Source organism: Homarus americanus, unplaced genomic scaffold, assembly GCF_018991925.1.
Source record: "Homarus americanus isolate GMGI-L3 unplaced genomic scaffold, GMGI_Hamer_2.0 scaffold31795, whole genome shotgun sequence".
NCBI classification, from domain to species: Eukaryota; Metazoa; Arthropoda; class Malacostraca; order Decapoda; family Nephropidae; genus Homarus; species Homarus americanus.
Window position 1 is genome coordinate 22,068 of NW_024747729.1, and position 14,564 is coordinate 36,631.

The window sequence follows — 14,564 nt, forward strand, 5'->3', positions numbered from 1 at the left end:
ACCTAACCTAACTCTAACTCTACCTCCTCGCCCCAGCCTAATCCAACCCCCCCCCCAGGACCCTCCAGGACTCAGCCAAGACCCGGAGACCGACAAGAAATACAGCTAGGAGACGCTTGGAGATCCTGATTTGTATACCTCACCAAATCCTTCCTAGTCGACTTGAGATTAAATAAACTTAAAGCAGCACTTGGCCCCCATCAAGCGTGGGTTTTATTGGGAGGTTTGGCTGGCTGTGTACAGTATGAGGAGGAAGGAGGAGGAGGAGGAGGAGAGGAGGAGAGGGAGGAGGAGGAGGGAGGAGGAGGGGGGAGGAGGAGGAGAGGAGGAGGAGGAGGAGGAGGAGGAGGAGGAGGAGGAGGAGGAGGAGGAGGAGGAGGAGGAGGAGGAGGAGGAGGAGGAGGAAGAGAGGGAGAGGAGGGAGGAAGAGAGGGGAGGGAGGGTAGGCAAGGAGAAAGGGAAAGGAGGAATAAGAGAGGGGAGGGGAGGAAAGGGAATGACGAGAGGGGAGAGAATGACGAAACAGGAGGGGAGAGGAGACGGAAGAGGGAAGGGAAGGGAGGCGTAGGGTGGGGAGGGGGGAGGGGGAGGGAGGGGGGAGGGTGGGGGTGAGAGCTGGGGTAAAATGTCACTTACCAAATAAGCAGCAAAGACTCGTGGGAAAATTTAGTATGGATTATTGTGTAGTGCTGAGAGCCTTGTTGATGGTGACGATGGTGATGATGGTGGTGGTGGTGGTGGTGGTGGTGGTGATAGTGGTGGTGATGACGGTGGTGGTGGTGGTGGTGGTGGTGGTGGTGGTGGTGATGACGGTGGTGGTGGTGATGGTGGTGATGGTGATAGTGGTGGTGATGACGGTGGTGATGATGATAATGAAGATGATGACAGTTCTGAAAGCCTTGTCGACAATAATGACGATGATAATGAAGTTGATAATGATGACCGTAATAATAATGATGCTAACTGATGATGATGATAATATAATAATAGTGATAACTTATTTAACCAATTCCCAGTTATTAGTTCAGTTAGCGCAGTTACCAGTTACCAGTCAGTGTATGCCCCTCAAGCTATCAATAAACGGATACAGTCGTGTTTAAATCAGGCTTTCACAGAGTTAATCCTTTCCTCTCCTCTTTCCTCCCCTTCATCCCTCCTCCTCCTGTTCTTCTCCTTCCTCTCATGGACTTTTCCTCTTATCCAATCTCTTTCTCCCCTCTCTTCCTCTCCCCTTCCTCCCTCTTTTTCTTTCATTTTTCTTCAATCCTCTCTCTCTTCTCCCCTCCCCTCCCCTCCCTTCACCCTCAATTACATTCCCCTTCATCCCTAAAACTCATCCTTCCCCTCTCTTTCCCTTCGCATCATTTACCCTTTCTCTTATTCTTCCCCTTTTCTTCTCTCTTTTATCTAGCCCATTCTCCTCCCCTCCCTTATTTTCCCTTCCTTCCCTTCTCTACCCTTCCTTCCCCTACCTCTTTACTCACCCTCCCTTCCCCTTACCTACCCACCTACCCCCTACCCTATCCCTCACCCCCCCTACCCTTTAAACCTTTAATATAATAACATGTATATAAAACCCTGGCGGAGGTAATTAGGGGTAACTCAGGTGAGGAACTACCCATGGCTAACGATAGTACTGTAGTTAGCACATAAACAAGGAGACCGGAACATAGCTATCAGGTAGGAATGTCAAGCGAGAGACTACTATGTTGGGAGTATGTGGTATCCGTACAATACAGCTATACAGCACATGTTATCATAGGACCTAATATATAAGGGTCACTGTATGGTTATGTATACAGTCAGCTATTTAAGGTTCATTAGGTTCTCTCCTCCTGAACCCTTAAAGATTCAGACTCACGAATCCGAAGCATTTATGGATAGAATACTGTGACAACTGAACAAAAATGGATATGTAAGATGACTCGTGAGTTGTTAGGACAAGGTAAAGGAGGTACTCACAGCTCGGTGGTGTCCTCAGGGATGTGGAGGGGGACATGGGTGAAGCCTCGGTCCCGGCAGTCGACGATGCCCTCAGAACATCGGCAGGAGTCCGGGCAGAGAGGCGGCGAAGGGCATCCAGCACCATCATCTCGTCGCCCACCACCTGAAGAAGAACACACAGGTTAGATCCACCTTAATACACTCATTACCTGTACTACCACACCTGTATCAATATTATATCTAATTTATACAGGTATCCAGGTATTCCCCCAGTTCCTCGGCCCCCATGAATTACCTGGAATTAAGTACCTGTACACTTACCCCCTACACAGGTCCCCGAGCTTCCTGGGGCTGATAACTTGATCAACTAGACTGTTCCTGTTTACAGCCAGTGTTAAAGAGAATGATTATAGCGACACCACACCACCTCACACCACACCACACCACACCACAACACACCACACCACACCACACCACACCACACCACTACAGCACACCAAAATACAACAACACCACAATACAGCACAGCAAAATACAGCATCACCATCAAAATACAACACCACACCAACATACATCATCACTACAGCACACTATCATCACTACAACACACCACACCATCACCATTACAACACACCACACCCAGGGTACAGCACCATAGCACGACTTAACCCCAACACCTCACACAACTCAAGAGCATCAAATTACATAGACAGTCTTTACCACCATTCACTCACGACCCACAGTACGAGATGGTCCAACTGCTACCGTGGCCAACCTTCCTCTTTGTCCTCCTCCCTCTCCCTCTCCCTCTCCCTCCCTTTTTTTTCTCTCCTTTTCCTACCATTCCACGACTCTAACACCCGTCCCTCACCCGTCCCCTCTTCCCCCAGGTTATGGTCTACTAGTTCCCCCCACTCACCCACTTTAATCCCCACTAATCCATCTCAAGCCCTCTCATCCACCTCAACTCCTCTCACTGATCTCAAGCCCACTCACCCATCTCAACTCCCCTCACACCCACTATAACCCCTCTCACAACCCTCTCAAATCCCCTCTCACCCACCTTAACTCCCCAGTCACCCACCCCAATCCCACTCCCCCCCTCTCAACCACTCCTGTTTTGGTTTAACAACTTTATTAACAAGACTGGGGGACAATTTCACCTCTTGTGAGTCGTTCAATCAGGTGTTGACATTGTTTAGTGCCACACAGGACAGACGTTCACACACACGAGTTAATAAAACGGGTTAAATTCACTTATACAGTAAAACCTCTATTTACCGGACTATAGGGAGAGGAAAAGTCCGTTATATCGAGGGCCCGTTGGAAGTGAAATTTCCATCTTATGAACTATTATAAAAATTAAAGTCCGTTATATCGAGGATCCGTTAAATGTGAAACCCTCATTTAACGGATTATATGGCCATATAAGCCCGTTATGTGAAGAAAGAAGTCCGTTATATGGAGAGAAAAGTCCGTTATATGGAGGTTTCACTGTACCTGTATTCCAAATTGGTAAATCAAGACGGACATAGGATATACTGTTAGGATATCAAGGACACCTGACACACCTGACTTAGTGAAGTAATTAAGGATATATTAGACCAGGTGTAAACAGTGTGTCAGTGTTATATTCTACAGTGTTTAAGAGTATTATTGTTTTAATGGTTTTATCACAAAGATGGGGAGCATAACTAGGTGGGGAGCATAGCCTAGACGGGGGAGAGTAACACAAGACGGGGAGAATGACACTAAGAATGGAGCATAAAACAATGTGGGGAGAACAGCAGCAGTACACACCGGGGGAGTGAGGAACCAAAGAAGGGGTGAATAACACAATGTGGGGAGCATAACACGCGACCGGGGAGCATAACAGCAGCAGCACACGCCAGGGGGAGGAACCACAGCCTCTCCCCAGCACCCCTATCCTGCCTTCACCCGCCACTTAGCGCCCTCATGAACACTGGTTACGTCTCGACTCCAATTACCGACTCCTGCACACTGGCTGGAGGACACGGGGAAGGGGGGGCAAGGAGGAAGGGGGGCAAGGGGTAAGGGGGTCAGGTAGGCTGGGGATAAAGGGACAGGTGGGCAGATAGGCTGGGGATGGGCAGGGGAGGGCAAGAGGGTATAGGGGCAGGAAGCAGGAGGAGAGGTCTCTGTAGGGTAAGAAGGAGAGAGGGGAAGGAGGGAGGGGGAGGGAAGGAGGGGAGAGGTAGGAAGGAAGGAGGAAGAGGTAGGGAAGGAAGACTAGAGGAGTGAAGATATGGAGTCTGGAAAGGACGGAAGGAGAGAGGGAGGTGGGAAGGAATCTCTTGGGGAGGGGAGAGAGAGAGAGAGGAGAATAAAGGAGGAGAGAGGAAAAGGAGGGGAGGGACAGAGGAGGGAAGGGAAGGAGGAAGGAAGGAGGAGGGACAGGGAGGGAGGGAAGGAGGGAGGGAAGGGAGGGAGGGACAGAGGGAGGGAAGGAAGGAGGGAGGGACAGAGGGAGGGAAGGAGGGAGGGAAGGAGGGAAGGAAGGAGGGAGGGACAGAGGGAGGGAGGGAAGGCCTCATAGGTTGTCAAGGTTTAGTCGTACACAAAGATCCATCACGAGGCCGATAACGGGATATGGAAGAGGGTGATGGAACGGGTAGTTCTGGTCTAGAGTGGAATGGGGACTGTTTCTTCTGGTGTGGAAAAGGGCATTACCTTCCCGAGATGAGATCTTCTGGGATGGGAGGGTGAGAAAGAGAGGATTTAACTGGGATGGAAGGGCTGAAATCTGCTCGGATGGAAGGGGAAGGTTGGAAATCGCACACACACACACACACGAAACAACAGGTAACATAACACCAGGTAAGTTTTCTGTTCAACATATTTATTTACCATATTGGGTGAGAGAGGAGAGGAGGGAAAGGAGGAGAGGAGGGGAGAGGAGGAGGAGGAACAGGAGAAGCGAGTAAAGGGGAAGGAGGGAGAGGAAGGAGGATTGGGAAACGGAAGGAGAGAGAGAGAGAGAGAGAGAGAGAGAGAGAGAGAGAGAGAGAGAGAGAGAGAGAGAGAGAGAGAAAGAAGAAAAAAAAAAAAAAAAAAGAGAGAGAGAGAGAGGCGACTCATAGGTGAGAATAAAACACAACAAGGTGAACAAAGGGTGGAGAAAGACCTCCAGGGTGTGTTGTTCCAAGTGGAGTGGGCAGGGGTGGGCTGAGTGGGCGGGATGGGTGAGGTAGGTAGTGGGATGGGGTGGAGAACCTGGACATTACCCTGAATACCTTCCTGGGTGGGTGAGTGGAATATTAGACTGGGTGGGCAGCTAGGTGGGGTAGGCAGGCAGGGTGGGTAGGGTGGGTAAGGGACTTGGAACATTACCGTGAGTGCCTTTGTCAAGCACCAGGGAGAGTGATGGGGGGCGGCACTCACTCAATATATCACATCAGAGTTCATTGAGTGGATGAAGGCCAGGGAGGCATCGGAGTACCAGGTGACAAGCCCACAGATTGCTGCCTAATTTGGCCCGGCCGGCAGAGTCCTGTACGATCACCTGAAGATTACGCACCCCAGCTTATTAACTTCGTCTAATGCTTAATAAATACCCTAACGGTAACCTAATCTAAGCTGATCTAAGCTGATCTAACCTAATCTAACCTAACCCAACCTAACGAAATCTAAAGCAACTCCCTAACCTAACTTAACCCAACCTAAGCAGTAGTGGTGGGGGTAGTGGTGATGATGGTGGTGGTGGTGGTGATGATGGTGGTGGTGGTGGTGGTGGTGGTGGTGGTGGTGGTGATAGTGGGAGGGATCAAATTAAGACGGGTGCCAATATTACGACGATATGTGGCCACTATGAAGATAAGCGGTGGCCTGATACGACTAAGTGGTGTGGGTAGTGTTATGTTAAGTGGCCCTGTGTGTCGAGCCTGGTAATGAAGTGTGGCCAATAATGTGATGATGTGTGGCCAATAATGTGACGATGTACACAGAAGCTAGAGGGAGGAGGAGGAGGGGTGAGGAAGTGAGGGAGTGGGGTAGCGGTGAGGGAAGGTGAGGGGGTGAGAGGGGAGGTGAGGAAGGTGAGAAGGGAGGTGAGGATTGAGGGAAGGTGGAGGTAGGTGGTGAGGGGGAGAGGTAGGTGGTGAGGGAAGGTGAGGGAAGGTGAGAAGGGGAGGAGATTGAGGGGGGTGAGGGAGGTGGAGGGAAGGTGAGGGAAGGTGGAGGTGGTGTGAAGGAAGGTGAGGTAGGTGGTGAGAGAGATGTCGTTCATCTCCATGCCAACGAAGCTCCAGACGAGAGAGGAACAATTAACAAGAGAATATACAGCGATAACCTGACCTCTTACTGCTAACACACTCACACACACGCACTTACACTCACTCACACACGCACTTTCACTCATTCACACAGGCACTCACACACACGCACTTACACTCACTCACACTCGCACTTACACTCACTCACTCACACACACACTTACACTCACACACTTACACTCACTCACCACTCACACTCGCACTTACACTCACTCATTCACACTCGCACGCACAATCAATCACTCACACACGCACTTTCACTCACTCACTCACACACGCCACTACCACACACGCACTTATACTCACCTCACCACCACACACACACACACACTCACACACTTACTCACACACACACTCTCACATACTCACGCACTCACTCTTATACACTCAATTATACACACTCACTCCTCAAGTGAGGGTGTTGTGATGGAGAAGTGTGTTGGGGGAAGAGTCAGATGGAGGAGATGTGATGGAGGGAAAGAGAGGAGATTGATGGAGAGAGGGTGTGTTGGAGGTGAGGTAGTGGGGCGTGTGTGTTGGAGGAGACGAGGTTAGGAGGTGGTTGTGTTGGCGACAGCAGGAGTCAGGTGTAGTGGTGGTGGTGGGGGGGGGGGCGTCACCAGGGTTACCACCACCACAATGCTTAACTTTTATCACTTCCATCATATTTCCTCTCGTGAGCCCAGTGATGGAGGAGGAGGAAGAGGGGGAGGAGGAGGAGGAAGAAGGGACGAAGGAAGAAGAAGAGGAAGAAAAAAGAGGAAGAGGAGAATAGAAGAGGAAGAATAGGAAGAAGAGGAGGAGCAAGAGGAAGAAGAGGAGGAGGAAGAGGAGGAGTAGGAAGAAGAAGAGGAATATTATTTACACGAAGGAAGAATATTTACCCAATAAAAAACTATCACCAAATAAGGTCAAAGTTTAAAAGTACATAAAAGAGTTTTTTAAAAAGTTGATAAAATTTCCTTGTTGTTAGTCAATGTTTTTTTTGTTCCGTTGTTGTTGTTGTTTGATGAAGGAGGAGAAGTGAGAGAGAAGAGAGAGAGAGAGAGAGAGAGAGAGAGAGAGAGAGAGAGAGAGAGAGAGAGAGAGAGAGAGAGAGAGAGAATTGATCAATGTTATATACAGATGAACGTGTTTACTGGGTGGGTGCGTTACGTTACGTTACTTTGCGTTCCTTAATGTGTTACGTTACGTCAGCCTCCGTTCCTTGTTGTGAACTTGAGTCACGTTTCCTCTCACAGCTGACTCGCCTCGTCTCGGCTTCCCAGCACAAGATGTCGGGCACCGGAAACACACCTGTACTAACACCTGAGACCGGAAACACACCTGCCTCACACATGTGGCCGAAAACACACCTGTCCTAACACCTGAGACCGGAAACACACCTGCCTCACACATGCGACCAGAAACACACCTGCCTGCCTCACACCTGTGACCGAAAAGACACCTGCGGTCTCCCACACTCATCGCCAGATATTTTTACACCTGTCGTGAAAATGGTTATCAAAATTATGAGTTACAATTACAGTTGCACCACATGTTTACAACGTTAACAGGTGTAATTTTCTTCAAGCAAAAAAGCACAGATGCACAAATGTTTCACATCTGTTATCAAAGACTTAATCATTGTCACAAACGATAAAAAAAACAGATGATATTTTTTTACATCTGTTCGGATGGGGTAAACAATTCTAGTCTACAATAACAGGTGCGCCAGATATTTTTTTACACCTGTCATTATGTCAAAATAGAATGACAGATGTAAGAGGTTTTTACACAGGTGTTATCAAGGGACGCACGTGTTGGTGTTATGACCAATGTTTTTGTTGATCGACTGAAGAACTCAACCAAAATTCTACCATGATTTGTAAGGTGTTTTCTCCTCTCTTTTATTTGCTTACTCACTCGCACTCTCTCTCACTATCTCTCTCTCTCACTCACACACAGCCTATATCTTACCTCCACTATAAAGACGGCTATAAAACGATGCATTATACCTACATAAATACAGTACTGAAACACCCAATATAACTATCTAACTGACCGTGTGTGTGTGTGTGTGTGTGTGTGTGTGTGTGTGTGTGTGTGTGTGTGTTGTACCAGATGACAAGATCTTAATCCATGGTAACATGAGAGAGAGAGAGAGAGAGAGAGAGAGAGAGAGAGGACGATCTCATACTGTTGTGAGAATATTCTTCTTGTGGTGGCATATCACTGATCCTCTCCCTCCCTGTCTCCCCCCTCTCCCTCCCTCCTCTCACACACCCTACTCTCCTCACACACCCCTACACCAACCACAACCAACCACACCCATCACCTAAACAACCATAACTACACTAACCTAACCTAACACTAAACTTACACGTTGCAACAATAAAGCAAAATCATCTCTTTATGTATGTATGTGTATGTATGTATGTGTATGTGTATGTATGTATGTATGTATATGTATGTCACCAACAAGTCTTTACGCTCGACTACCCCACAATGTGTAGTGAATAAGTGACAGTAGTAAATCACCCTTCCCCCCTCCATCCCCCCCAGTCCTCTCTCCCAACCCCTCCAACCCCTCCAACCCCCCCCTCTCACCCCCCACCACCATTTAAGGCCCCCCAGAAGAGATTTTTTACTCTATACAATTCTTTCTCTAATGGGTGACTCATATAGCATTATTCTCTCCTATATAACACACACACACACACACACACACATTACTCTTGGGACTGTCTCGAACCAAGAAAAAAGTAGAAGACCTTATTAAGATAGTGACTTCCTTGTGTGTGTGTGTGTGTGTCATGTATGTGTGTGTGTGTGTGTGTGTGTGTGTGTCCTGAGGTAACTCCCTCATGCAGTGAGTCAAGGTAAAGGAGTTCTGGGTAAAAGGTCATTAGGTGGGGAAAAGTATTGGCAGCTTACCTGACAGACAGACCCAGACAGCATGAGCGGAAAGTTAAAAAATATAATATACATATTCATAAGCTAACCGCCTCACGTACACACACACACACACACACACACACACACACACACACACACACACACACACACACCACAACACCTCTTTTTGTCATATTTCTCTAAATGTCCCGTTTGACAATGTAGCCAGCCTCCCTCCCTTCTCTCCTTTCCCTCCATGGAACAGATAGGGTTACTTAGATTCCTTTCCAGATGGGAGGCGGAAGGGTCAGGGCTGGTGTCGACGTGCCCTAAGCTCTATACACCCTTCTCGTTATAGGCTTAAGGCACCTCATATAGGCTTGCCTCCACCCTATAAAACCAACCGTTTCTATAGGTTAGGTTTGATTAGGTTAATCTTTTTATTATAGCGATTATATTAACGATTAGTCAACAGTTAATTAATGTTATTGAAGGTATATGGTTAAATTTTATCTCGTGGGTAAAATTTTTGGCATTGCTTAAAATATTTTCACATGGGTTAAAATATTTTCCCATGGGTTAAAATTTATCACATGGGTTTAAACTATGTTGTGGTTTAGTCTCTCGTGTTAAAAATAATCCACTTTGATGTCTGTTTAATCCATGGATGTATAAAGGTCGATTATCCTTCCAATACACACGGTTACTCTCACCTAACCTAACCTAACCTAACCTAACCATAGGCCTACCCATCTTATCTCACCTCTCAGGAAGACACATTTATCCTTTATCTGGGCAGGGACATGTGAAGTCGTGTTACCGTGGCCTGCAGCAGTGTAAAGGGAGGGGGTGTGAGGTAGAGGAGGAAGAGGAGGGGGAGGGAGGAAGGGGCAAGAGGTAGAGGAGGAGGAGGAAAAGCAAGGAGGAAGGGGGAGAAAGGAGGGGAAGAGGCAAGAAGGGTAGAGGAGCTAGAATTGTGTCTCCTTTGCCGACACCACCACAATTACCAAGGCTATGCAGCTCCGTTTAGTACTCTCCTCATACCTGCCACTTCCCCTTACCTACCCTTCCCCCTTACCTACCCCCCTCCCTCACCTCTCCCCTCCAATTGGTAATCGCCTCAAGAGTGATTCATTCCTCAAAATTGTCTTCCTCTCTTAACCAAGGGAACAAAACAAACACAGAAATTACAACCACGTCTTTATGTATTTGTAAATGACGTAATTTTTATCTTAGTTATTCCTGATGTAGGTCCTTTACGAGCGAGTCATTCCCTTACGAGCGAGTCATTTCGTTACGAGAGGGGTGAGGGATACTAGGGGGTGGAGGGGTGAGGAGGGGTGAGAGGTGAGGGGTCGTGGTGATTTGACAAGATGAGGGGCTAGATGGGGGCTGACAAGATGGGGGACTGAGAGGGACTGGGTGGGGGCTGCCAGGTAAAGCACTCTCAATACACTACATATATATATATATATCATGGAAAAATCCCCTTTCAATGGTTTAAATTTCTCAATAAAATTTTTAATATTAACTAGGAAAAAAAATAATATACTTTGTGTCATTTATCTAAGAAATTAAGAATGAACGTGATAAAATATCAATAACGAAGTGATTTTTTATTCAAGTTATCAAGCAAGACTGATAAGGCAATGAAATTTTAATAACAATTTAATTAGCCCAACGATTTTATACAATACGTTACTAATTAAATAAGACTTTTCTAATTTAATAAGACTTTTCTACTTTAAATAATACAGATAAGACTGATATAATATAAATAATAATAAGCCATTTTAGTCATAAGCAACACGTATAATAAAGGTGAGATTAGCTTAAAATATATAATATGGCTTCTACCATTAAAGTATACTCGAGTCCCCCCCCTCCCCCACCAGGCCTAAGATAGACCTTGGCACCAGGGTTACAAGGTACAGCAAGGTCACACAGTCCACATAACAAGGTCAAAGAGGTCACCTTCCTTATTGGCGGTATTATTATTATTATTATTATTATTATTATTATTATTATTATTATTATTGTTATTATTATTATTATTATTGTTATTATTATTATTATTATTATTATTATTATTATTATTATTATTGTTATTATTATTATTATTATTATTGTTATATTACTATTATTATTATTATTATTATTATTATTGTTATATTACTATTATTATTATTATTATTATTGTTATATTACTATTATTATTATTATTATTATTATTATTATTATTGTTATTATTATTATTATTATTATTATTATTATTATTATTATTATTCCTTCTCATACCTCTTCCCTCTCCTTCCCTCCACACCTGCCTCCTCCTAAACCTCCTCAACACCTTCTCCCACCTAAACCTCCCCTACCTCCCCCACAAAACCTCCTCCCAACAAGCATTCAACTCCCACCCCCACAAAAATCCTCCTGCAAGCCTTCCTTCCCCACAAACCTCTCCCCTACCTCGCTCCCCCACGTCACCATCAGAAGGTTAAACCAACTTCACTTTATCACAAACAGGAATTAATGATGACAGAAGGAAGGATCGTCTCTACACCTGATCCACCGCCTCCACCTGATCCACCGCCTCCACCTGATCCACCGCCTCTACCTGATCCACCACCTCTACCTGATCCAGCAGCTCCACCTGGTCCACTACCTCCACCTGATCCACTCATTAAAACCCGGAGAGATAATTAAGCTTTACCTACTTAAATCTTCACCAAAATTCATTAAAATAATACATAAAGTTACGCTTTAAAACTAACCTAACCTAACCTGACCTGACCTGACCTAACCTAACTGCTCTAAATATTAATAACTAAATGCTCCCAAAATATCATCGTATATTCTTTAAAAAATAATTATTGTTTTACGCTATAAAAATATAATTACTATCTCCAAAAAAGGAAATATATTTTTAAATAATTATATAAAATACAGACAACTACAAAAATAAGTTAAAAAATAATTGCACGTTGCGAAATACAAAAATTAATCCATTTATCAGTCAAGAGGAAATTTGGCTTATAGAAAAATAATAAAATGATTCAATAAATGCGTGTGGAGTGTGGGTGGGTGTGGGTGGGTGGGTGTGGGTGGGTGGGATGGAGAGTGGAAGCGTGGAAGGGAGTGGTTGGGCGTGCGGGAAATAGTGGGCGGGAGGAAGGGGGGCGCTTGGGAGGGGAGAGGGCCGCCAGTGGGTTAGTTAGGTGGCGTGTCGGCCAATTAGCGGTGGCGGGGGCCTGGTGCACCACGACGGGTCACGACGCCTCCGGGGCAAAACACTGCCCATACCCAAATATAGAAGAATCAACTGTTACTGCTGGAGCCAGAGCTGGTCCGGTCCAGTGGTTGTGGTCCAGGGGTCCAAAAGGCCTATGGTTAAGTGGTCCAAGGGTCCAGTCCTTTGCAGGTCCAGAGGTTCTCTGGTCTAAGAGTCCGGGGGCCCAACAGTCCACGGGCTCAACAGTACAGGGGCCCAACAGTCCACGGGCTCAACAGTACAGGGGCCCAACAGTCCACGGGCTCAACAGTACAGGGGCCCAACAGTCCAGGGGCCCAACAGTATAGGGGTTCAACAGTCCAGGGGTCCAAAATAATTATCTATAGGTCCAGTCTACTACGTGTGTGTGTGTGTGTGTGTGTGTGTGTGTGTGCCCACAGAAGAAACTAACGAAGCTTAACGGTGGGTGGAAGATGGAGGTCACAGCTCAAGGTTTAAACAAATTGATCTTCACCAAATAGATCCACTGAAGTCTACTGAAGCCTCACAAGTCGAGTGGATACAAGACAAAAAAGAAGCCAATTGTCTTCAAACTATCATCAACAGTAAGACAAACACATCACAAACTTGAACACATCACAAATATGAACACATCACAAACTTGAACACATCACAAATATGAACACATCACAAATATGAACACATCACAAATATGAACACATCACAAATATGAACACATCACAAATATGAACACATCACAAATATGAACACATCACAAACTTGAACACATCACAAATATGAACACATCACAAACTTGAACACATCACAAACTTGAACACATCACAAATATGAACACATCACAAACTTGAACACATCACAAATATGAACACATCACAAATATGAACACATCACAAACTTGAACACATCACAAATATGAACACATCACAAACTTGAACACATCACAAATATGAACACATCACAAACTTGAACACATCACAAATATGAACACATCACAAACTTGAACACATCACAAACTCAAACACATCACAAATAATCCCCGTATCTCTTGCTCTATCTCTGGATCAACAAGAGTCATGATACCGTTCAGAAAACCTCCCTAATTTAAGGTGTGTCTGAGGAGCTCCACTCTGCCGTGCTCCTCCAACACGAGATAATTACACGTATCAGACTCGAGCTGTTTCACCCTCACTGTGTTGCCAAGCTGGCCAGTACGGAGGTCAGAGGTCACCACTATGGCCAGAAAGGTCAAAGGTCACCATTATGGCCAGAAAGAAGGTCAAAAGTCACCACCATGACATAACACAAGAGACGGGATTTAACTTGTGATTACCTACTGAGTAAATAACAATGTTTTAGCTTTACCCTCAATGTCTTAGCTTCACCATCAATGTCTTAGCTTCACCATCAATGTCTTAGCTTCACCCTCAATGTCTTAGCTTCACCCTCATGTCTTAGCTTCACCCTCAATGTCTTAGCTTCACCCTCAATGTCTTAGCTTCACCCTCATGTCTTAGCTTCACCCTCAATGTCTTAGCTTCACCCTCATCAGCTTCACCATCAATGTCTTAGCTTCACCATGTCTTAGCTTCACCCTCAATGTCTTAGCTTCACCCTCAATGTCTTAGCTTCACCATCAATGTCTTAGCTTCACCATCATTGTCTTAGCTTCACCATCAATGTCTTAGCTTCACCCTCAATGTCTTAGCTTCACCATCAATGTCTTAGCTTTACCATCAATGTCTTAGCTTCACCCTCAATGTCTTAGCTTCACCCTCAACAATGTCTAGCTTCACCATCAATGTCTTAGCTTCACCCTCAATGTCTTAGCTTCAATTCTCAATGTCTTAGCTTCACCTCAATGTCTTAGCTTCACCCATCAATGTCTTAGCTTCACCATCAATGCCTTTAGCTTCACCATCAATGTCTTAGCTTCACCATCAATGTCTTAGCTTCACCTCAATGTCTTAGCTTCACCCTCAATCTTAGCCATCAATGTCTTAGCTTCACCCTCAATGTCTTAGCTTCACCCTCAATGTCTTAGCTTCACCCTCAATGTCTTAGCTTCACCATCAATGTCTTAGCTTCACCATCAATGTCTTAGCTTCACCCTCAATGTCTTAGCTTCACCATCAATGTCTTAGCTTCACCATCAATGTCTTAGCTTCACCATCAATGTCTTAGTCTGTGTTCAATATGGT

At 45.6% G+C, this 14,564-nt stretch overlaps 1 protein-coding gene across 1 annotated transcript in view; it reads right to left on the reverse strand.

Moving 5' to 3' along the window:
* The window catches only part of LOC121879840 (protein slit-like), a gene marked incomplete at its 3' end in the record, with an annotated part of 144,763 nt that overhangs the window by 17,561 nt on the left and 112,638 nt on the right, over positions 1-14,564 (reverse strand). The window contains exon 5 of the mRNA XM_042386631.1: positions 1,963-2,107. Coding sequence (XP_042242565.1) covers positions 1,963-2,107 — 145 coding nt within the window. The remainder of the gene's footprint in view (positions 1-1,962; positions 2,108-14,564) is intronic.